The 25327-nt window shown below is 32.4% G+C and overlaps 3 protein-coding genes across 3 annotated transcripts in view; all 3 read right to left on the bottom strand.

Annotated features, from left to right (window-relative positions):
- Nucleotides 1-686: 686 nt before the first annotated feature.
- Nucleotides 687-2405, bottom strand: LOC112100847 (NAC domain-containing protein 2-like). Its single transcript, XM_024190693.1, has 3 exons — nt 2222-2405; nt 1528-1817; nt 687-1364 (listed from the first exon to the last, which is right to left on the bottom strand). Exons 1-3 carry the CDS (start codon nt 2403-2405, stop codon nt 687-689), a joined length of 1152 nt encoding a protein of 383 aa, XP_024046461.1.
- A 3687-nt stretch (nt 2406-6092) lies between these two features.
- LOC18052332 (NAC transcription factor 29) lies at nt 6093-7621 on the bottom strand. Its single transcript, XM_006446080.2, has 3 exons — nt 7273-7621; nt 6742-7037; nt 6093-6521 (listed from the first exon to the last, which is right to left on the bottom strand). Exons 1-3 carry the CDS (start codon nt 7559-7561, stop codon nt 6093-6095), a joined length of 1014 nt encoding a protein of 337 aa, XP_006446143.1. The 5' UTR covers nt 7562-7621.
- An 11579-nt stretch (nt 7622-19200) lies between these two features.
- LOC18052333 (cinnamoyl-CoA reductase 1) overlaps nt 19201-25327 on the bottom strand; it is a 7685-nt gene continuing 1558 nt past the window's right edge. The window contains exons 2-6 of the mRNA XM_006446081.2: nt 23913-24082; nt 21687-21878; nt 20713-20875; nt 19829-20015; nt 19201-19519 (exon numbers count right to left, since the gene is read on the bottom strand). Coding sequence (XP_006446144.2) covers nt 19375-19519; nt 19829-20015; nt 20713-20875; nt 21687-21878; nt 23913-24082 — 857 coding nt within the window. The 3' untranslated portion in view covers nt 19201-19374. The remainder of the gene's footprint in view (nt 19520-19828; nt 20016-20712; nt 20876-21686; nt 21879-23912; nt 24083-25327) is intronic.

The following is a 25327-nucleotide window of genomic DNA, read 5'->3' on the forward strand; positions in this document are numbered from 1 at the left end:
TGGAGCAAGTTCCCTTTTCTTTTTTTTTTTCCTTCTCTCTCTTTCTTTTTTAGTTGATGATTAATTGTCTTAAAATCGGTCAAAAATTAAATGGGGTTTATATTAATAAATTTAAATTAAGGATATTTTTGTCATTAAAGAGGTGTTAAAAGAATTTTATAATATTTTTAAATATTTTAATGGGGTTAATAAAGAAAAGAGGTGTTGAGAGATAATTAGAGGGGTGTCAATAGTCTCACTCTTTTGCTTATTTTTTCCTTCGTTCGTCATTTATTTGAATGTAATAAGAAGGCTAAGATTACTGTATACTACAGATTTATACAATTGCTAATTTGTTGTGATGAGTAATTTTGTTTAAAATATTTTTGTAATAAAATAATTTATGACATGATGTTGATGGAAAATAATTTTACGAGAATATTTAGAGCCACCCCTAAAAGTATATGACTCCTAGGATTATAGTTCTATGGCTATCACACGAATTGCCTTTGTTGTGTATTTGTCTACTTTCTAAATATTATGGGATAAGCAACAGATCTGTATGGAGAAAAACCAAGGTCACTAGAATAATAAAGGAAATCAATATAGAATAAGACATACAAGGAACTAAAGAACATAAATATATAATTACAACAAATCTGTCCTTAAAAACACGAGAAGGATCATCTTGGAGGTGTAATGGAGCTTCAAAAATCGTTTTGGAACTCTGGTAATGTAGGCATCCACAAAGGATCATTTCTTGCATAGCTGGACTTGAAAGGATATACTGAGGCTTGCGGTAGAGGCGATAGAAGTGATTCCGTAATCACGGCGAATGCTTGAAGCTCAGCATCCATCGCAATCATACTATTGCTTGGTTGAGCAATTTCTAGGAACCCACTTTGCAGTGGCAGCTGGTGGTGCATGTTGTCCAAAGATGATGCATTAGCATAATTGTATGGGATGTCAGAGGAAAATTGCATTGCACTAACAAACGCATTAGGATCTAAGGAATTATTCTGGCTAGGATCAGCGTGTTGTGTAAAATTAGCTGCCACATTGTCATTAGCTAGCGTATTATCGTGGCTAGGGTTGGCATATTGTGTGTTGGTAGCAATCGCATTATTCTGCATGGGGTTACCAGATTGAGAGATTTCTACAAAAGATTGCCCTTCCTGCGGCAGAATCGACGGTGGTTTTTCCATTTCCATGCTAGGGTTATTATATTCTCTAGAAATAACCACCAACTCGTTAATGTTGGGATTAAGTTGAATGGGCTGATCAACCGATTGATCGTCACCGTGATATTGGTCCTCCTCACTTGCTTGATCAGCTCTTTTAGATTTAGAACCTCTATGGTATATCCTACATAAGACCCAATCCAGCTGCAAGCAGAGTAACTAAATTTTAGAACCAATTTTGTACAGAGTTAAAAGATTGAGGGAGACTAACACTTTCCTTGTAGTTTGGGTTTTATTCCTTTATCTTAAAATGCAAATTCATTCTTGCAGAGATTAAAACTAAAAGTTGGCAGTAAGAAATAAGTACCTTCATGTCAATCCCATGCTTTTTTCTTGGAGGCGGATTATCTTCAGCTCTAAATTCATGCATAATCCAGTTGGTCTTCTCAGTAGAGTTCGATGTTCGCTTGTAGAAAGCCAATGTTTTCTTGAATCCAATTATTTCGCCATTGAATTTGACTTCCTTGTCACCACTGGTGGCCTTCCAAAATCCTGAAGAATCTCCAGTTACCCGATTTGGCCGGCTTCCATTTTGATGCTTCCGGTCTCTTTGGGTAAAGAAGAACATTTCTTTCTCCCTACGTTTCTTGTACATCACTGTTTATGAATCAAAACAAAATTGAAATACCTCATTAATAACATGTAAATAGCATATGAAACTGTGTATGGTAAGAAAATAGAAGATTGTTTGAAAGGCATGAGGATGTAAGATTCATCCTAATTTTCATTACATCCTAATTTATTAGTAGGATGTAAGATTCATAATAGTGCGATTACTCTGGAAGTGCGTGTGTAAGCTTTATAAACAGCCCTAGTTTCTATATGTTGTAAATTCTTCTTAATCCAAGTAATTACGTAGATATAAACCCTAACATACAATGTGTGGAAGAAACAAAATTAAACCCTAAATTAATGGAAAAAGAAGATTGTGCTGTAACCCTAGCTAATGTGTTACACTCTATGTTAAAGAGATTACCCTACTAAACAGGTTCGTGAAATACCTTCGAGTTGCGCCGGACTGAATTTGTATAGCTGAACATCCATGATCCTGTTGGGTGGCAAAGCCTCATTCATGACTTTCTTTTTTAGGTAGCACATTATTAGCTCATCATCAAGAGGACAAAATCTGATTCCTGGAGGGAAAGAATCTAAATAACTGATATCATTGTCAATACTTGACTCCATAACTAGAATTTCAAAGATTGTGTACGCATGCAATGCAAATACTCGGTTTAAGAAATAGGTTTTATATATCTGCCTCGCTTTCTTATTTCAGATTCAATTTGGATTAACTATCCAATTCAGTTTCTGATTTAGAGTGCTTCCGTTTGGATATATTACTCTTGCATAAAAGATTTTACAGCTATTTATTTATTTATCTCTAATTAGGCTAATACAAGGTTTACCATATGGTTTAACCAATGATGAAATGACACAATCAAGCAACTAATCTATGAATGTATTGACACTTGCGTCTGTACATAAAAAAAAAAAATGTAAATAAACTTGAAGCTATGGACTTCGGCTAGCAACTAATTACCCGGATGCTTTATTTTATTTTATTTTTTATGTTTCGAAACTGCGTCATCTTTACCGCATTCATGCTTATAATAATTATAAAACAAAATTCTAACTTACCGACATCATTTATCTGGTATAGTAAAAAAAAAACACCAAAACAATAATTTTTTTTCTAAAGAAATCAACCATATCTGATTAGGAAAGGGAAACCCAAATCAGATTCTGAAACAGAAAGTGAAGAGTGTACGTATATAAATATGAGCCCTATTTTTCCTTATTTTGCCCCTTCGCATTCTCTTATTTCCAATATCGATCAAATTTATGGATTTGGAAAATTTACCGGTCGGATACAGGTTTTGTCCCCTTGATTGGGAGCTTCTCGTTTGCTATTTAAAGAAGAAAGTCAAGAATGAACCTTTGCCTCCTAACAGGATCATGGAAATTAAGCTGTATAACTTCACTCCCGAGCAACTTAAACAAGAACTTAAAGGTATGTTTTTCACTAAAGATGTTTTCATGATCTGAGCTTCTATCTGGCACAACATCTTTTGAAAATAGAGAGAGTTTCGATATCCTAATATTAACTTTTAAATGCCTAATAAAATATTTGTGATTTTTCTTTCTCTTTTCTATTGTTTAATTTCAAGGCAATTTATATTTTATTAACCGGCTATTTTGCGCTTTTTTTTTTTTGGTTGACAGTGAAGTACAAAGATCTTAGAGAGAAAGAGATGTTCTTCTTCACCCCAAGAGAACGGAAGCATCAGAACGGAACCCGGCTGAACCGGGTAACTGGTTCCGGTCCTGATTCTGGTTCAGGATATTGGAAGTCCACTGGTGCTGACAAAAGTATCAAGTTTAAAGGTGCATTAGTTGGATTCAAGAAACAATTAGTTTACTACAGGAAAAATCCTGAAGCAGGTGGTGAAGGCGAGAAGAACGACTGGATTAAGACCGACTGGATTATGCATGAATTTAGAGTACCCAATAATCCAACTCCAAGAAAAAAGGATGGAACCAACATGGAGGTACTTACTTGTCATATAAGTTTCAGTTTACATTTTTCATTTTGAGGAGATTGAATTTTCCTATAGTTTTTAGATTCATAATACCTTGTTACACCCTCTTGATGTCAAAATTTTGACACGAACAAGGGTAGCGGAGCATTATGAAAACTGTAGGAAAAAAGCGACGTTCTCACTAACTTTTATTTGTAGAAATCGGTAGTAAAGCTTATTTACTCTTTTTTGGCAGCTGGATTGGGCTTTATGTAAGATATACAAAAAAGTTTATAAGAAAGAAAAGGACCCTCCAATGAATCATCGAGATGATACGATTGAATCCATGAATCACAATTCTGAAAACAATGGTACAGAATCTACCAACCCAACAAGGTATAATTGCATCATGTATCCTGAAGGTCAATCTTCCGCTGGTAACGTTAATGCATATTCTGAAAACATGCAACAGACTTTCCATAATAGTACCTCCCTAGAAATTCCTCATCAGATGGATTCTACCAACCATGGGGTGGTTAATTGCACACAATATGGTAACCCTAACCCTAACCCCAACGCCAACCAATTTGCTAGCCCTAACCCCTACCCAAACCCTGGCCAGAATATTAAGGATTTTTCTTGCAACTACAGTGGAGTGGCGAATTCTATTCAATATGCAAATACCAGCCAGAATGATATTAATGCATCATCTATAGCTTTTGAATCCATGCCTACTCAAGCACAGGTTTTCGCTGACAACGTGAACCTGCCTGAATGGAGCAGCCTTATCACAGCTGTCGTCGACCCTGAGATTCAAAAATTGGATTCATACTTTGGGATAAGCACGGCAAGCAAGGAACCACTCAGTCCTCTGCCGCCTCTGCCCTCGAATGACCCTCTGTGGTGGCCTACAATAACGGATTTCGAAGATGATAGTTGGTGCTCTATATATCAAGAAAATTATAATGCTCCCAATGGCCGGTAGCTCCTAGTGATACCATAATTATTGTTAACTGATGTTTGTTTTTGTTAGTCAGTTGATCCTTTTCAGTTCTATTCAAATGTGTCTTAATTTTGTTTTGTTAAGGACAGATTTGTGTAATTACTTAATTCTATTTTTTTTTTTTTTTGATGATTTTGGTTTTGTACACTTACATATGCCAGTCTTCTTACGTTTTTGCTGTTCTTTGATCCCAAAAACCATAGTACGAGATAGAAAACACAGTAATATGTGAAAAAGATTTGAGAAAATGATGAACATTTTTCATTTGCTTGTAAATAAATAATAATAATAATAATTCGAGAATGCTATTGCTATGTTTCTCAAACAATAGCTAAAAGTGATAATGCAAGAGTATACGCTCTATTTAATTGGGTGCTCAAGAAAGTGGGAACGAAATTTTTCCTTCTTATAAATTTAGACAACTAAAATTTAAATTCTAAGCTTTTGGTGAATCGAACAGAAGGTTAAGTGATGACTGGGGCTACTAGTGGAGGAAAAAAGAAAAAAGGAAAAAGAAAAATATAGTGCTACACATTCTAAATTTTTAATCTTATAAAATTTTCTCAAATGATATGGCATTCATCAATTAGTTGATTAGATAATATAATTAATTCACTTGAATCTTATATACAATTATCAATCACTTAAATGAATCACACATTGTTTGGGATAAAATTTAAACAATTCGGGATATCTATCATTACTCAAATAAAAAAGAATAGTGCCATACATCTTCAATTTATTACCCCAAATTATCTTAAATAACATGGTATTTATCAATTAGTTGATCAAATAATACAATTAATTTATAACTACTTAAGATGTAAGGGACTCAATATTTAAATGGGAGGGTTGGATTCAGATTTCAGTGTGTTAGATCTTGGATAGTCAACATTGTGGTGGACAAGCAACCCTGCCAAATGAATGCAGTGGGAACACACGTGCACATGGACAAAACAAACACAACTCTCATTTGTCACATTGCATGCGCATGTGTGTGAATGTGTGTGTGTGCGCGCATGTGTACTTTAAGTTTTAAACCCTTAAATCTTATAGTTTTAAAGATTTTTTAAAATTTTTTACATACTTTAAAATTCTGAATTAAAAAACTACTATATACACACATATTTATGAAATTCCAAAACTGTTACCCAAAATCATGTGTATGTTGATTAAAAAAAAGAAAATAAAGATATATATGTTTGAAACCAAGAGGGAAAAAAGGAAAAGAAAAGCTAACTAAAACTTTCCAACATAAAAATTTATTAACTAAATAAATCCCTAAGCTCAATCTGTCATCATCATTGTCACAAAAAAGGAAAAGTAGTCACTGACATTGACAACAAATGATTATTTGTGAGAGTTGTTACTCTTGACAATAATGGTATCCTCAAATCGGTTGGAAAAATCTAGCTGCGACTGATCAAAACAAATATACTCCTGATTATATGCACTCCAAAATAAATCATTTGTTACACAATCAGGGCCGAAAATACTTGTCCCGTCGTGCTGAAATGGCTCATCCAAATTAACGATACTATCAAAAGATACATCTTTGAAGGATGGAATTTGAGAGAAGGCATTCTGTTGCTGCCAAAGATGTTGCATATAGCCACTATATGTGTCAGCATATCCTGAGAAATCCACTGCACTACCCTTGTCGCAATCCGGTTCATTTGTTTCTTCAGTAGAAGCCCGATCCTCCGTTCTGTGGAGAGATTTTAAAGATTTATCAGATCGTTCCTTGTAATAAATCCTACACAGCACCCAATCATCCAACTGGCAAAAGAAAAAATAAACAACAAAGATGTTAGTTTAGATTTGTATTATTAAGTCCTAAACAATGATTGGGTTTTTCTTTCAAAAGTAGAGGGGTGGGCAATGCCCAAATCAATGATTTTAACCCCTACTCGCAGGATTCAAATTTAGGCAGTTAGCTAAATAAACTTGCTTGAAAATCATACGACTAGGGGACGGCTTTGAAACAATTAACATATACCCTCATGTCAGTTGAAAGCCTTGTCCTTGTACTTGGAGGTGAATCGTTATTAACTCTGTATTCATGCATAATCCAAAAGGTTTTGTCACCCTTGGGAGGTTTTCCTTCATAGAAAACAAGTGTTTTCTTAAACCCAACAACAGCACCATTATGTTTAATTGACTTGTCAGCTCCGGTGGCCTTCCAGTATCCTTCACCGGCTGCTCTATTCGGTCGAGTTCCATTTTTGTACTTTCGATCTCTCGGTGTGAAGAAATAAAATTCTTTTTCTTTTTCTGCGCATCCTTTGTACATCTCTGTACAAAAAAATTATCGAATTAATATTAGGACATAACAATTGTAGAAGATATTTTTAGACTTAATATATCAAGCAGCTATTTTTGTCATTAAGTAAATACTCTAAATAGAAATCAAGAACAATATATTTTATCACAAATCAAGAACATCGCCAGGAAAATAGAAAATTATGATAATGAAAAATAACATTAAATATTTGAAAAGAAAATGAAAGGGTTCTTTCGATTCGCATACCGGCAAGGTCATGGGGATTGAACTGATATAGGTTAACATCGTTGATCCTGTTAGGAGGCAAACGTTCGTTCATGATCTTCTTCTTCAAGTAATAGACAATGAGCTCCGAATCAAAAGGACAAAACCTATAACCAGCTGGGAATGAATCCCAATATGAGTCATTATCGTGTCGTCGTTGTGATACTGGTGTTGATTTTGTTGCTGCAGTGAGAGGTTGTAGTTTTCTTTCAGGGCTATTATTAATTTCGACAGAAGACTTAACTTCCATTTTGGTTTTGGTTTCCTCCATGGTGTTCAAAGAGTTGTCATCAGTTTGAAGAAAACAGGAAGTTGATTGATGAAGAGTCGTGTAACTTTGAAGCCTTAACGACTTATAATAATAGTTCTTTTTTTACTTAGAGTTATTATTTAATTTTTGGAAGTGATAATTGTGTTGGGGAAGATAAGCCAGGAATCTTAATAGATATAAGGAATCTTAACAATTTTATCTCTGAATATTTTTAAATTTTCAAATATCTAAGTTTATCAGCTGCCATCCATTTTTTTTTGTTGATAAAATATATAATTTTGATTTTAAAAGGAGAATTAAATCAACTTAGAAGATTATCAACATTTTTTTAAAAATGTTATTATATTGTTTGGAACGATCTGGGATATCAGGTAAATAAGGTATACACAATCCAAAATTTTAAGATTAGAAAATTTAGTAGAATGGTAAAATCTTTTAAATTTGCTTCCATCAGAGCAAGATCTCATATATTCTAAAATAATTATTTATAGTTCCAAATTGTCAAGAAAATTTAAATCTATTTCATATATATAGGCTAATTATTAAAAGCCTGAAATTAATATTTAACTAAATTAATTCTTTTAAAGAACTGTTAACATAGTTACTGGTTCTTGTCTTCCAAAAAAAACTATTTGCATAGCATTCACATAGTTACTGTTCAATATCACTGTTAACATTATTGTTCATCCGTATCAAAATTATTAATTTTTGCTAGAATTAGTAAGGGCTAGTTTGATAATGTTGTAGTTTTTAAAACTATTTCTATTAGTTGTTTTGTAGAAATAATTAGCTATAAAAGAATTATTTAAACGTTTGATAAAATTTATTTTATAAATCTTACTATTAAACTATTGTAGGAATGTAAATAACTGAAATAAATATAATGTTGAATAAAATCTATTTATACATATATAAACATGTACATATAATATTTTTTAATGCTCTCAAAATCTGCTATAAGATAAGGTGATTTTACCAAAAGTGAGTTTTAAAAAAATTTATCGAACAACAAAATTAATTTTTAATTTTTTAAAAATCACTTCTGAATTTCTCAAAAGCAAATCTCAAATGGGCCATAAGTCAATATTGTTTCAGTTTTAGCAAAAACTAATAATTTTTGTGTGGATGAACAGTTGTTCTAGAAAATAAAGCACGCAGAAATCTAACATGGCTGTTGATTTATTGGTTTGTCAATTAACTTTTGAAAGGAGCGTGAATATTTAAATTATCCATTAAAGTTATTTTTTCAACTATTATTTTTCTTTCAATTGTAAATAATCATAAGGTTGTGAATTTAATAGTTTGATCCAATGATTTTATTTCCTCGAAAGTTTTGATTAACAGAGAAAATTTATTAGAAAGAATAGAGAGAGCCTAATCATCGAAAACGTTATTCATGAAGTATAAACTGAAATGCTCAACCTGCAAAATACTGCAGAGATTTAATTGAAAAATAAATTATGTTGTGCAAAAAATTCTCTATTAGTGAAATGCCCAACATTTATTCGTAGAATAATTTTCATGTGAGGATATATGTACTTTTTAAATAAATATTTGGCTTTATACAGCAGAATAATTCTCATGTGTGGTTACCTGTACCTTTTAAAATATGAATTGATAAACAAGCATTAATTTTAGGGAATAATCTTGCATGAGATCTCATCTACTTCAAATTTAAAGCAAACAAATAAAATAAAATAAAAGAATAAATTAATATGGCTGAAAAAAAGAACTTACTTTTAGGGAAACAAGGAAGTCCATATAAAATCTTGATACAACCTCTGAAATAGAAGCAATATATATCTTTGAAGATACCAATTCCAAAGATTGGGTTAGGTAAAAATAATAGTTGCATTAGGAAATCATGTCCTGTAAAAATATGGCAGTGCTTAATCCAGGCATCATCTAACGAGTTCCATTGAAGATGACTCTAAGAAGGTTCATTTGTTAGATAATTGGCCTCAAACTTGCGAAGGATTCACGGTGCCTTTGGTGTTGTGGATTTAAAGCTATTGTTTAAAATAAAATTCTAATTATGAAACAAAAATTGTTTAGTCAATATGATTTTTAAATAAAATTTCTGACAAAAGTAATTAAAATATTACAAGTTTTTTTATATTAAATAACTGTTGGATAAAATAACATTGGCCTAAACTAAGTCCCCTTAACTGAAGTACCAAAAAGACCCTACAGAAATTGCTCATCACTAGCTATTAACCATTGTTAGGGGAAATTAACGAGCCCGGTTCCTGCAATCGTATGAGTTAGCATAAGATCTAGGATCAGCGACATCATTGTGTTGTGCTCATAACATAAGCTCATCGGATCATAAATTTGCATATTCTTGATGGGCCAATGTAGAATCACATCCTTCTCTTTATGAAATATTCAAATAGAAATGCAAATTAATTTGCATAAAGTTGAAATCTGTAATGAAATTAATGAAGTGAAATGTTACGTACCCTCGTGTCCTTTCATGCCCTTTGTGCTTTGATGAGGATCATTAACTCTGTAATCAGAATAATACTCAATGAACTTTTTAGTGATGATGCATTTATTTATTTTTTGGAAAAGAAGTTGATTGGGTTCGGTAAATGTGATACATATTTGTAGAGTAATGAAAAAGAGTCCAGAAAAATATTGAATTAAATTTTGTTGATGTTAGTTTAAGTTTGAGTGACTAAACCATCAACCGATCGTTTTGGCGATGGTGTTTGATGATGAAGGGATTAATCAAACTGATTTTGGTCCGATAGACTAGCCTAGAATTTAATTTCTCGACCGATAAGCTAGCCTTATTGTCAAGAATTTTAGCATAATCAGCGATGATTTATCTTGTGTAGAAGTTTAGAAGTTGAGAGGTCTGGAATCAGATTCGAAATAAATATGGGTCACTCTTATGATATTGAAACTCTTTTTACACCATCAATAATGTAATAAATGTGTACATCATTTCTATTAAGGAAAAATTTTAATTTTTCTAAAAATTTTGTAACCCATTAACAAATTGATTAAAAGAAGTTATTAAAAATTTAAAAAGAGAAGAGTTATTATGAAATACAATCTCTCACTCTATCTCATTGAATTCTTACGCACTATCAATCTTTATCTCTCACTTTTTTTTTTTAAAAGTTAGCTTCGCTTTCCAATTATTGAGGACAAAGGCTTTCGTGTGAGTTTTATAATCATATAATTAGCTACTACTCCAACTTTTAGCTATCACGAACTTAATTAACAAAATAATCTACGTATTAAATCATACATAAACATTGGAAAATTGTATGCATAACTCTTTAACTTATAATCATATGATCATAAGTCTTGCAACTTTTATCCATTCATATGTAGACAATGGAAAGTTAATTAAAAAAAAAGTTGTACATATATAATTTTTTTTATTTTTTAAATTAATCCAATATACAAATAATTTCAAAATAATTATATTGTCGGTAAATCTTTAATCAGAAACAAACTCATATAACCATTTTGATAATAAGGACACAAATTTTACTTATAGAAACTAATGTGACATTATATTAATACTATTTGTGTCATATCTTTTTTTTTTTTTAATACGAAAATGTGTGGCATATGCAATAGCATGGTAAGAGATTTAATTTGTTGCGGGACTTACTTCTTAGATGCAATCATATTTAGAATTGCATGATTAGAAAAGGCAAACCATTCATCGAATGGTCTATCTAAAATTTTGGTGGAACTACTTCACACAATATATAATATAAGAGCTAGGCATTCCATTTTCATATTTATATCATTTGATGCAACTTTTGTTTAGAGCAATGATAGATATACCCTAAAATTTTTATCACAAATTTTATCCTAATTGATATGTCATTCACTGAGTGGTTAGTAATTATTTACAAGATCTAAATTAATTAAGTTTATTATTTCACCAACCAATTGGTATTATCTAGGATAAAAAAAATTTAGGATGTACAACACTACTTTTTTCCGACACTTATTGTAAAAGCGCAAGCCCAACAACTTAGTAGATATTATCTTCTAGTTTATCATGATTTTATTAGTAGACTTCACAAATCACAACCTAAAACGTGTTGCTTAATTAGGAGAGCCTATAACTGATAAAGCAAATAACTTATAAATCAATCTAAGAACTCTCACACTAGCGACGTGGGATCTTGCTTCGTGAGTAATTATATGTCAAAACAAAGAAGGCTAGTTTGATAAAATACCTTGTACAACAAGGAAATCTTACTTGTATTTCAGATCTCCTCTTTAATGCATGCTTATATTCGGGTTTCCTTGTTTACCATGCCAAGCTAACATAAATAATCTGTAGAAGCGAGAACTCAAAAAAGCTCAAGCTCAGGGCGAGAGATGGAGGAAATGCTACAAGAACGGCTAATGATGACAATGCAATATTTGCTGCAGGATTTGGGCAAAAATAAAAGCAGCAAGATATCATTATGCTGTCAATAATATCCTGCAAGGTTGTATGAATAATTTTTATTTTATTTTTTGAATTTATGATATCAGATATCTGTTAAAGATATTTAGGCAGATTTTTTTGGCATTGTTTGTTTCTTTTCTTTGTATAAATTGAAATACTGCACCAATGAAATATATACAATGTTACAGCCCCAATTTCTATGTGTTCTACTCTCATTGTTTAAAATTTAAAAACAACCGATGTTTATGTGGAAAGAGCAAAAACAGAGGACTTTACAACAAATACGTGAATGTGTTATTAACAACAAATAATGATAATCTGTGCAACACAATAGCACAACAAATAATGATTATTTTAAAAGATACAACATTATTTACAATCCATATGATTTGCGACCAACCTTAATATCTAATTATATATCTCTTCCATTTTTTTTATGGCTTGCCTGATCTGCTGCTGCTGCTGCACTAAATTCAAGATCCAAGGCACCTAATTAAAACAGCATAAGAAATTCATGACCAGTTAAGACACAATAGCGATTAGAAATAACGCAATCAAAGACGTACATTAATTCAATAATCAACTATCTGTATATCTAATAAATGAAATCAAATGAGAGCGATGAATAATTATTCATACCTTCACTTATTAGGAAGTTTATCCTGCTATTGGGTGAGATCAAGGTCTCTGCACATCCTTTCATGTCCCTAATTCTAATTAAATCTTTTGGAAAGCCATCAATCACAAATTCTTTACACGTTCCATCCTTTGGATTAAAAAAGTAAAAATTTGTGAACTAGAGCACACAAAAGATAATCACTCTGCCTGAGGGAACATAATGGCTCCAAACACGTAATCTCCCCTAACTCTTATAGAATATGAATTCAAGGAATAAAAATCGGAATCCACATCAGGTAAGTGTAAGAATCTGAACTTGTCTTCCTCAAAATCAAATGCAGCAACCATCGTAGCCTGGTTCTTGAGCTTACAAAACCAAAGTGGATCGTTCCGTTGAGAGGGATTGCCCAATCACATGCTAAAAAGTCATCCCAATTAGGTTCAAAAGTTTTCCAAGTATTGTTCCTTAAAGAGAAGACATGCACACCTTCTAATCTGTCTTCATCACATCGAGAAACTCCGAAAGCCTTCAAGTCATCAATTGACTGAGCGTAACCAATGCCAAGTGTTGATGATGATCTACATCTTCCATTATCCTAAGGTTCATAGCTTGGTATTCTTGTGAACTCTCTGGTGGAACAATTGTTTATTAACAAAGGTTCACTTCCAGTTTCATCTAAAGTGGATAAGCACAACAAACCAATACAAGAACCGCGGATCAAAACTTCAAGATAAGGGTCTTTTCTAATTGGAAAATCAAGTTGATGTACGGTAATGCTTTTGCTATCAAGGTCTACGCAGAAAAGACAATTGTCACATTAACCAACGAGGGTTTGCCTTTGGTTTTGAGTTTGGTGCATCTTGACAAACCTAGGAGAGGTTATTAAAGTCATGAATGGCTTTGATAAACACTTGAATCGGCAGAGAGACTTGGCCGGTAGTTTTAAGAATATGTCAATGATGATATCCAGAGGAATGGCTGCCTTTGCTTTTTGCAAGTTGTTGAAATACAGGAATTTTTTTTTTAATTTTTAAAGAGAGCTACGGGATTTCACTTGGAATTACATAAAACAAAAGATACAATTCTATTCCCTTACTCATGCCTTTATATACACTTGGAATTAGAGGGACTTGGTTAAAATTCGTGACGGCTAATTATCATAGCGTCCGCACACGTCAATCCCACTCAAATAAGAATTCTAATTTTATAACAACTTAGCCTATATTTGGGCGCTAAGATTATAAGTAGGATTGAATTAATTTTGAGATTAATTATTTATTTTATACTGGACAAGCACCACCTTGGATTAGATTATGAGACTAAATGTGAATTTACTCCTGAGATCATGGGATTAACAATCCCAATTGAAATATGGGTTTAGTTAGGAACTTAGGATTAGCTTTAAAAACAATTGTCTATTTAATTAATTATTACTTGAATATCTAATGTAGTATTTGATTCAATACTCACTATATTAAAATTAATCATGAAAATTAATAATACCAATAATTGGTTGCTTTTATATTATTTGCTACCTTTGATGAAATAAAATATATTTAAAATATTTAATAAAAATTAAATTAAATATTTAAATAATTTTTTATTTAATTTAACTTAATCTAATTTATATTTATTTATTATAATTGTGATTACCTAAGAACTAATTTTCTAAATATTTAATTTTAATTAGTTTCTTTTAAAATGATATTAATAATTATTTTATTATTAAATATTCATAAATAGTTCATATTTACTATCTAAATGTCAAGTTAAATGATATTTAATTTCATTCAAATATAATTTGATGTAATTCAATCCAATATTTTACCAAATATAAGACACTATTATATAATCCAATTTAATACAATTATATTTAATTAAGTTCAATCCTAATAATTCGTTCAATCTAATCGTGCATACTAAATGTAACCTTAGTAGATAGGATACCTTTATAAAAAGTATAACCGGACAAGTTAGTAATTATTGTAACTTGACCTTTTCCTTTCTTTCCTTTCTTGGAACAAATTAGCAATCTTACTGCAAGTTTTCTTCTTCTTCTTTACATTTATGTCATTTTGAGTGATTGTAAATAGAAGTTTAGAAATATAGTAGACAGTTGTGTTAGAGAATTTAAAGGATAAAACGCAAATTTTATTAAAGAAAGCTAAAAAATACTACAAGAACAATTCACACACTCTAACACATCGCTCTCAAGAGCTTTGTTTTGCTTTTTATGCTTTCTTCTTCTTAGACTTGATGCATACAACACAAATGGAATAGGTATCTACAGTGAATGAAATACCAACATAATTATAACAATACGCATCACCTAACATGTTTCACCAAGCTTTCATCATACCACCAAACATATTCCACTCACCTAACGTGCTCTAAAGGAATCATTCAATGGCATGCAAAGTGTAAAGCTAATCTCTACTCAATTAGATCCTTCATGGACATAACATTATAGGACCATGATGATGGAGCATAATGATGAAGGACCATGTACAACTCAACACCTCATTCCACTTAAATGAATTATTTGTGTAAAACAAGTTTATTATTTTCAAGACTCCCCTCTAAACTTGTTTTACGACACCAAGTATATTTCTGAATCTAATAAAATCTTCTACCTTGAGTGGTTTGGTGAAGATATCAGTTGTTTGATCTTTTGACATCACATAATCAACTTGTACATCCTTTCTTGTGATGCACTCTCTTATGTAATAATAACGAGTGTCAATATGTTTGCTTCAATCATGACTGAATTCTTAGATAGAGCAATTGCTGACTTGTTGTCGACACAAATCTTGGTTGGCTTCACTTGCGATAAACCAATTCCTTCAACAAATTCCTTAGCCAAATTGGATGGCAAACACATGATGTGGCAGCTATATACTCTGCTTCACATGTGAAAAGTGTGACAATTGATTACTTTTTTGACATCCATGTAAAAGTATTGACCTCCATAAATAACACAAATCATGTGGTGTTCTTTCGATCATCTATATCTCTACCACAATCACTATTGATATATCCAACAAGCGTGAAGTTATTAGAGAATGAATATAATAAGCAAAAATAAATTTTACCTTTAATATAATGAAGGATTCTTTTTGCAGCTTTAAAATGAATGATATTTGGATTCTTTATATATCGACTTACAAGTCCAACAATATAAAAGATGTCAGGCCTCGTACATGTCAAGTAAAGCAGATTTCCAACAAGGCTTTTGAAAAAAGTTGGATATACTTTTTCTTCTTCGTCAGACTTACATAGTTTGACTCTGTACTCCACTAATGTGCTTTTTGGATTGCAATAATTCATCTTGAATTTCTTGAGTATCTCTTTTGCATAATTTTCTTGTGAAATGAAAATGTCATCTTCTTGTTGCTTGACTCCAATGCTCACGTATTATGCCATCAACCCAATATCTGTCAAATCAAATTCTTTTGCCATTACTTTCTTGAACTCTCTACATAAGTTTGAATTACTTCTAGTAAAGATAAGATCATCCACGTACAAGCACACAGTTAAAATATACCTATTTTTTACTTTGACATATAAAGCGTGCTCATAAGGACATTTGGTGAAGCCATTTTCTTTGAATTACTTATCAATTCTATTTTTTCAAGCTCTTGGAGCTTGTTTTAACCCATAAAGTGTCTTTTTCAATTTCAAAATTGTCTTAATGCCTTTTCACTTCATAGCCCAACGATTTTTCAATGCATACTTCTTCTTCAAGAACTCCATTAAGAAAGTAGACTTTACAAACAACTGATGAATCTTCCATTTGTTCTAAGTAGCTAAAGAAATAGTAAGTTTGAATTACTTCTAGTAAAGACAAGATCATCCACGGACAAGCACACAATTAAAATATACCTATTTTTGACTTTGACATATAAAGCGTGCTCATAAGGACATTTGGTGAAGCCATTTTCTTTGAATTACTTGTCAATTCTATTTTTTCAAGCTCTTAGAGCTTGCTTTAATCCATAAAGTGTCTTTTTCAATTTCAAAACTGTTTTCATGCCTTTTCACTTCATAGCCTAACGGTTTTTCAATGCATACTTTTTCTTCAAGAACTCCATTAAGAAAGTAGACTTTACAAACAATTGATGAATCTTCCATTTGTTCTGAGCAGCCAAAGAAATAGTAAGTTTGATAATTTCAAGTCGGGCTATAAGAGCAAATACCTCTTCGTAATTTATACCAGCTTTTTGACTATAGTCTTTTGCAACTAGCCTCTCCTTGTGCCTTGCAATTTCTCCCTTCGTATTTCTTTTCATTTTGTACACCCATTTTACACTAATGCGCTTGTGACCTTTGAGTAGTGTAGCAAGTTCCCAAATGTCATGCTTCTCAATTGCCTTGATTTCTTCATCCATCCCTCTTCTCCATTTTTCATCTTGCACAATTTCTTTAAAGTGGACTGGCTCACAAGCAGCAAAAAAACAAAAAAAAAGTGAGATTTTCTACGTGAAAGAGGCATGTCACCTGCATTATCCAGCCAATAGACCATGCCACGCATGGCCATTTGGTTGGGCTATAAGGTGAAGTCACCCGCGTTGCCCAAGCTTGGCATGGCCAAATTTTGGGCAACATGGGCAACCACCCACGTTCTCGATGGGCCAGCACACCAACCTTTTCTTTAATGTCAAAATAACATTAATTTTAGATCAATAATTTCTTAGAGGCATTTAAATAGACAATTGGTGTGCCATTTATTATATATCCTAATCCTAAGAAAATTCTAATATTTTCGTACCCAATACATGTCCTAATGATTAACTATGATCAATGATCAATCAACTAGGAAATTTGAATAAAATTTAATCTAAATTAACGAAAGAAACCAAGAACAATACCTAAGCCATTGAAACCGAATGTGAAGGAACTTGCTTTAATCAAACTGTAACCACACAAATCGCCACTAGAAGTAAAAAAAATCGCCGCTAGAAGTGAAGGAACTCACCGAAATTCAAGAAACGTGTGAAGTTGAAGAACTCCAGTGGGTATAGTTGGGGCGACAAGAGATGTTTCTGGCGATATTGGGCAAAGTATTTTGTTTGTTTAGTTTTAGGGATATTTTGGTCTCAGAATTTTATAAATAGTTGCTATTGTAAAAAAAAAAAAATTAAAGTATGGTCTTTTTTTATATTGAAAGTTGGAAGGTGGTCAAATAAGTAAATTTTACAAAATATTTTGGATTATTCAATTATATGATTGTTAGTCTTCAGTACAATTTAAATTCTGCCGGACATAATAACAACCAGAAACATTTGTACAAATGGGATGAAATTAAGCCACATGTATGTTGTGTTTCTTAATTTAAATAATAAATATGTATGTTTATATAGTTGGCTGTATGAAAATATTATTAATTATCGAAAATTAACTGTGTACCCTCATCAAATGAATATTTATCTTTAGTGAGAGGATGATTCACAAAATTCATTCTAATTCCACTTCTACAAGCACTTGTACTAGCATTAGCACTTGCTCCATCACATCTTCCAACGTCAAGTCCCAAATCATAAATAAATTTCAATCTTTCGTGCCCCCTGCCCAAGAAAAAAAAAACCCTGAATTCATTACATAAATATCTTAACTTGAAGCTTTTTTTTTTTTTTAAAGAATTTTAATTATTCAACTGGTTTTGGTTAACTTACATAACCAGGCCGGCATGCATCTGGAGTTGTCAAAATTCATTCAATTTGTCCTGCTCAGCCTTCTGCGCGTTCTCTAAGTTTCTTAAACTTCCTTTTTTTGTTACAAAATCCTCTGCTTATGGAAACTGATAAAAAACAACATTCTATTTCTCAAAACAAGGGATTCATATTTAATAAGCTTGTTCACCATCTTTATTTAAGAACAAAAATCCAATATCATTAACACTTCAATTCACGACTGAAGCTGAAGATATGGAAAAAAAAAAAATCAAAGCAAAGAAACACACCCCTGCTTTTCGTTTAGAAATGAAACTGTCTTTCTCGAAACAAGAAGCCAATATCATTATCGCCACCTCCTTATTTATCTAATTCCACCACCTCCTTATTTTGGTAGCAGTCTCTTTGACCACCATTTGGCGGTCAATAATTCACAACAGAAGATTTTTGTTGAACCACCACATGTGCTTAAGAACTTCCACTCCACTATTAGACCAAAGCTTTAGTTGCAAGTAAGTAGAAAATTTTAAATTAAATTTATTGCGTGATTGAAAATAACGAATTACCAAAATATCAATGTTGGGATCAAATACTTGCAATATTTGAAGAGTAATATTGTGCTTATTTATTGTGATCGCTCAGTTGAAATACTCACTGATACATTGATCCTCACTAATTCACTAATCCACACGAGCGTTGATGCTTTTATTTTTGCAAAGGAGAAGAGTATTGACTTGGTTACCATTAACCCGGCAATGGTTATTGGTCCTCTCTTACAGCCAACACTTAATACAAGTGCTGCTGCAGTTCCAAGCTTAATTAAAGGTATACAAAACCAAACCGTTTTCTTTCTCTTTTCTTGTTTTTGTTTATTGAATTTCTTTTATTTTGGTTGAAAAAGCGAAAAATTAAGAACAAATTTGTTCCTTCTACGTAAAAAATAATATAAAATACATATGCATACAGTAATTTAATCTGAAACAATAAAATACCAGTAGTAACAAACAGAACATTTGATCACACCAAACACCATGAGTCGGAGACCTTTTATTTATGTAACTTATAATAAGACTGCGAAGGAGCTACACAGGACTCAAAAATCAACAAATCCCTTCTCCTTCAGAGATTCAATTGTTTCTTTGAGGCTGACCTCCACTGGGATGAACTCGATACCCAGGTTTTTCACTTTTTCCTTCAAAACCTGATATGTCGGAACATGTGGCTTGTCGTCCGCACACCTACAAAGTTTTTGTCAGATGATTAACTTGTTTTGTCAATTGGGTAGGGGGAGAAAAGCACTTACATTTTAAATGAAATAACATTGATCGGACAATAAGGCGCAAATTGCAGCAAACAAATGAACACGATGAAAATGAAGAAAAAATATGACACAATATGAGTTTCCTCCATGATTAAATATGTTGAATTAAAGTGTTATACAAAGCAAGTATCATGGGATGCATGCACAAATGCTCTAAAGAACCTACTAGTGCCAGCAATGTTTTGTCCTTTACGGCTTTAACATTTAGGCAAATATGATAACTTACTTTTCTGGAAGCTGGAAAGCAGGGTAAAGCTCGCGTATAATGTTCACAATTTCTGAATAGTGTGAAACTCTTTCAACTAAACAATATCTTCCATTGGCTGATGGAACTTCAAATGCTTGAATATGTGCATTGGCAACATCTTTAACGTTAACCCATCCAAAAGTTACATTTGGGTAAGTTTGTGCTCCTGCATTAATGGGCAAAAGGAGAGAATACAAGGACATACTATTAGAAAACTTGAACAGTAACATGGATTGTATGGTATTCAAGTATCTGCATCCATAGGCCTCATACCAAATTCCCTCGTATTAGTTATTATTGACATGCGATAAAAGGAACTCAAAAAACACTAAAAGCCTTGCTAGAAGTTTCACCCAAACAAGAAGATCTATATAAGCAATTAAATAAAATAAGTCAATGCTAAGCCAAAACAAAGCTAGTTAATTTCCTTGAATACTAAACAGTTAGAACATGATGCAAATCCATTAGACGACAATTTTGTACAAATTTAAATATCCCTTAGCAAGATTTAGTTTTGCAGTATTTTACAAAACATCCCCATTCAAAAAAACCAGCAAGGAGGCAAATACCGCTGATCAACACTAATTAACACAACAGCGACATCAGAACCAGCATCCCTTCATTAAAATACTCAGCCTTCTGAAAGTTCATCAAATGTTGTTTCACTATTGACATGTTGCACTTCCTACTTCTACGAGCCAGCCAACTGGAAAATTTCCAGACTTTGTAGCTGGTCAACTACATGAACTAATTCAATTGCACAATATGTTGACTTCAATGACAAACATAAAAGGTAAATAATGTTTTTTTTTTTGGGGGGGGGGGGGGGGGGGGGCGCAGCATTGCAGGCAGTAAACATATACCTTTAATTAAGCTTAGAACTGCAGCAGCACTTGTGTTAAGTGTTGGCTGTAAGAGAGGACCAATAACCATTGCCGGGTTAATGGTAACCAAGTCAATACTCTTCTCCTTTGCAAATTTCCAAGCTGCATCCTCAGCCAATGTCTTTGAAAGTGGATACCAGAGCTAAAAACCCCAAAAAAACAAAGAACTTGAGAATAATATATAATTGCTACGTGGATAAGAGCACAATCATTTCCTTTTTTATAAATAGACTCACAAGCCAATGGATTCTTGCAAATTTATTTAGTAGCCGGGCATAAGTGAAATTGGCTGGTCTATACAACCTTGAAATTAAAAGCCTAATATAGGTTATGCCAAATCTGAAGTAAACTAACATGTTTAAAACACTAAAACTGTATCAAAATTAGCACAAAACTATTTCTTGCAAAGAATCAAGCAGATTTAAGTCACTAGAAAAAAAAACAAAATGAGGTTGAGGTAAATAAATTTCCCTAGACGCATCGAGGAAAAGACCTAAACACCAAAATTCCAAATTAGGAGTGGAAATATATATATATATATCCATGCCCTCTATCACTGCATGACCCGAGGTTTTAGACATGTATGTATTACACTTAGAAAATAAAAATAAAATAGTGATAGTCAAAAAACTTTTCCATGTCGTGTTAAAGGAGTTCGCAAACAACCAAGGAATCCTCTAAATTCCAAAAAATAAATAAATATCTAAACATGTTATCCCTCTTACCGGACAACCATAATGGTTACTATGAATAAAAAGAGAAGAGAAGGCTGAGCTACCTACTACTCATTCATGAACAATCTTGCAATTAACCTAAAGCAATGATGTAACCAATCTCCTATGAGTAATATTTGTTTATATCTGTCTTTTAATCTTCATTGCACTATAACAGAATGAAACATCATAAGAAACACTACCAATTAGGCGAGGAGAAACAACATCATGCATACAGACCTCTGATTGCTTGCAAACCTCCGGATCCGAGAACCAAGTCTCATCAACTACCACATCAGGGGTTCGAGGTTTTCCAGTGTTTAAAACTGCAGCCATTGAAGATGTTAAAACCACTCGTTTGATAGAAGGGAACTTCGCACATGAGTTAAGAACATTAAGAGTTCCTTTCACAGCAGGATCAAGTAACTCCACCTGAAATGAGAAAAACTGTTAAGTAGTGGAGACAACAATGGGCAAATTTTTTTGCCAATATGTTTTGTATACATGAAGCATCACAAAATTTGCAGCACAATGTTCCAGAACATTAGAAGACAATTGACACTGTAGTTTTAAAATACTATTCATTCTCTTGTCATAATTACTGTCAAATGAACAAGCAGTAATAGCAAAAGTAATTCTTATGAAAGAAAATATAAAGCAAAAGAGTATAGTTGAACTTTAACTTCCTTGCAAAAATTGCAAAGCTAAATTAACCTCCTCAGTACGTCCAGATTATAATTTCAGAGAAAAATCATCTGCCAATTACATTTATTGGTTTTTTAAGAGCCAAAAGGTTCCCTCTAGGCCTCTATTACTTTTTTATTTTGTGTAATTAGGAGCTGCTGCATCCTAAAAGGCTTCACAATCCTAGTGAGGTGTAAGGTTTTGAATGTTTTGTTTTCATCGGGACTACTTCTCATCCTAGTTTAATTGTTTTTGTAGATTTGTAGTCACAGCAATCCTAGTACATCTCTTTTATAGTTTAATGTAATATTTTGTTTCTTAGCAAAATGAGCCAAAATATCCCACTTTCTTGTCATAAGTTAACGGACATTTAATAATCAATTTTATCAAATAAGGTCCTTCATCAGAGTCCTCTCAACCCTTTTCCCCTTTTCAATATTGCTCTGTCAGCTGGCTCGAACCCTCCTACTCATCTTTCTTTTTCACTTCTTACATGGATATTTCAGGATCTATCTTGTTCATATATCCTATTGAATAAAAATGCACACCTATATAATTAAAATGACATAAAAAAATATTGTAATATAAACTGAAGTTCTGCATAAGAGCATCATCTTCAAACAAAAAAGTAAGCATACAGACAGCGTTTTGATTTGAAAAGGCTATATTATTTCAAGAATAGAGAAGGTTTTCTGCAAAGAAATTACAAAATATAAAGAAAATAATTGGATGGCTAAATGTTGAAAGGTTTACTGTGAAGGTTTCTCATCCTCAATGTGGATGTGAAAGGAACGCTACATTGTTTATACCTCTGTGCCATAGCAACACACATCACATCTAGACAGGGTTGAGGGTAATCTCTCATGATACATCCTATAATCACCGTAAGCTCTCATCACCGTCTTCTTGAAGAAAACAAGAACTGACAATTCTTTCTATCCTAACAAAGTAAACATATAGAAGTGGCTGACAATTTAATGCTATGTTGATAAACATTAACATCTTCCAAATCTAATGACATTACAGCCTTCTTCCATATCAAAACATCAGAACTATTCAAGGTATGTTCTAAGGCACTCTCATAGCATTAAGGAATTTAAAATCCACCTTTCAGAGCTCAGAATCAGGAACAAGTCTGTTACTTGACTACATTTGTCCCCCGCATACCCAAGCACTTAGAGCTTCCTATGTGTTTGACTCAGACTAAAATTAATGTCATACAAGCATGATAATTAGGCGGAAAGAACCGGAAGAGAAAAAAAGGCAAGAGGGAATTAGATCGTGGAAAAAGTTTGTTTTAAAAGGATGAAATATTTCCTAATGTAAAAGCTACTTTCAAACTTTCCCAACCCCTTCTCCAATGTCTGAAAGAAATTTACATTAAGTTCAAGAGAAATTTACTGCAAAACTTGACATATCATTGTACTTATCAATTTGTTTTATAGCAACACCAGTAACAAACAGATTTTAGTGATCGAGTTAATATATATAGAGTAACACCGATAACAAACAGATTTTAGTGACAAAAATCATAGTGTCAAGAAGGTGAAAGAAGTTGGAATTCAGAAACCCTTATTAAAAAAAGAAGGAAAAAAAAAAAAAGACACACCCAAACTAATCCATTCCAAAACCTGCAGTTAGCTGAGCAAAAAGTCCTGATGGGTAACTACTACAACTTCTTCAAATAGCATGCTACATCAATTTTATCCAACAAACTAGCAAAGCAAGTTAGAGCACAGGATTGTATTTAGAGTTCAGTATAGATTGCAAATATTAATTAACCTGCGGATCCTTGGCATCATGGTAAAAGGGAGATGCAGTATGGCAAACACCATCGCACCCATCAACAATTGAATCAAAGGATCCTTCTTCCAAAAGATTTGCCTTAAACAACTGAAGTCTTTCCGAAGCTCCATCAAGTGCAAGTAAGTGTCTTGTCTTTTTTGGATCATCTGAACAAAAATATAACCAGAATAAAATTAGCAATCTATACCAGAAACTGGTGCCTATGAAGATAAAATTATTCTATGAAAAAGTTTGAATAATTTCCAGGTCTCATATTCCCTGAAAAGAAGAATGCAAAAGTAAACCCAATCATTGCTTCTTATCAAAAAGGGATGAAAGAAGGGAAAAATGAAAACAAAAGTCATCCAGTTTTAATAAACTATACATTCAGAAACTAGCAACTTCAGAGCAATAATATTTCTCTGAAGTACAGCATACTGAAATTATTAGAAGCAAAAAATTTAAAGTGCACCAGCAAGTTGATGCCCTCCCAATGAAGGTTGGGGACTTGCAGGAAAACTGACCCTCAAATCTGTTGGACCCTCACTGATTCTTGAAATCAACAGCAAAACAAACCTTAATGTGATAGTAACGTTTATAACATTTGTAAACCTTCAAGGATCAAAGATAATCTATGTGTCCACTGGATACAACACCAGTAATGACTAACAGAGGTGGGTAGAGGAAGAAAAGAAACATGTTTATCAGAAAACATAAAGAACTCATAATGACTATCCAATTTTGCCTCAACCAACCATGAATTTATCAATTTCTGATAGCTCACAGGCCACACAGTAAAGCATGACTACAACCAGACATACCATATTTGATACAGCATTCCAGAGCAGGGGAAAAAATTTAGATATGAAGTAATGGATACAATTAAGTTTTTTGGGTAATTTTTAAAAATGGGTAATTTTTAAAAACCTCCCCTGAGGTTTGGACTTGTTGCAAGTAGATGGCGAGAATTGATTTATTTGTAAAAAACCCCCTACCGTCAGTTAAGTTTAACATTGACCGTTAGTTGACCGTGCAAAGACAATATTACCCTCAATAATAGTTTGTAAACGAAAATAACTAAAAAAAAACCAAAATTATTGGTGCAAAAAGCACAAACCCTATTTTTTGACAATTTTATCCTTGTCAATTCTAAAAATTTACAATATCATAGGTAAAGATTATGACTATTTCATTTTTAAATTTTTAATTTTATCTTTCTTGTAGGAATTTTAAGGAAATATCAATAATTTAAAGAGGATTTTTTAATTTTTTATAAGAACTTTAAGAAAATATCAATAATCTAAAAAGTGTAAAACAGCTAATAATTTTGGTTTTTTTTATAGTTATTTTCGTTTATAAACTATTGTTAAGGGTAATATTGTCTTTGCACGGTCAAAGATTATCCATAATAA

Source organism: Citrus clementina, unplaced genomic scaffold, assembly GCF_000493195.1.
Source record: "Citrus clementina cultivar Clemenules unplaced genomic scaffold, Citrus_clementina_v1.0 scaffold_2, whole genome shotgun sequence".
NCBI lineage: Eukaryota > Viridiplantae > Streptophyta > Magnoliopsida > Sapindales > Rutaceae > Citrus > Citrus x clementina.

Bases quoted from the DNA above. Each gene is read 5' to 3' on its own strand.
- LOC18052332 (XM_006446080.2), bottom strand. From the start codon at position 7,561: ATGGAGGAAACCAAAACCAAAATGGAAGTTAAGTCTTCTGTCGAAATT. The intron at 7,038-7,272 runs GTATGCGAATCG...TTTTTTGTACAG, and splicing joins CAATCCCCATGACCTTGCCG to AGATGTACAAAGGATGCGCA. The intron at 6,522-6,741 runs GTATATGTTAAT...TTCTTTTGCCAG, and splicing joins GGCTTTCAACTGACATGAGG to TTGGATGATTGGGTGCTGTG.
- LOC112100847 (XM_024190693.1), bottom strand. From the start codon at position 2,405: ATGGAGTCAAGTATTGACAATGATATCAGTTATTTAGATTCTTTCCCT. The intron at 1,818-2,221 runs GTATTTCACGAA...ATTCATAAACAG, and splicing joins CAGTCCGGCGCAACTCGAAG to TGATGTACAAGAAACGTAGG. The intron at 1,365-1,527 runs GTACTTATTTCT...CTCTGCTTGCAG, and splicing joins AGCATGGGATTGACATGAAG to CTGGATTGGGTCTTATGTAG.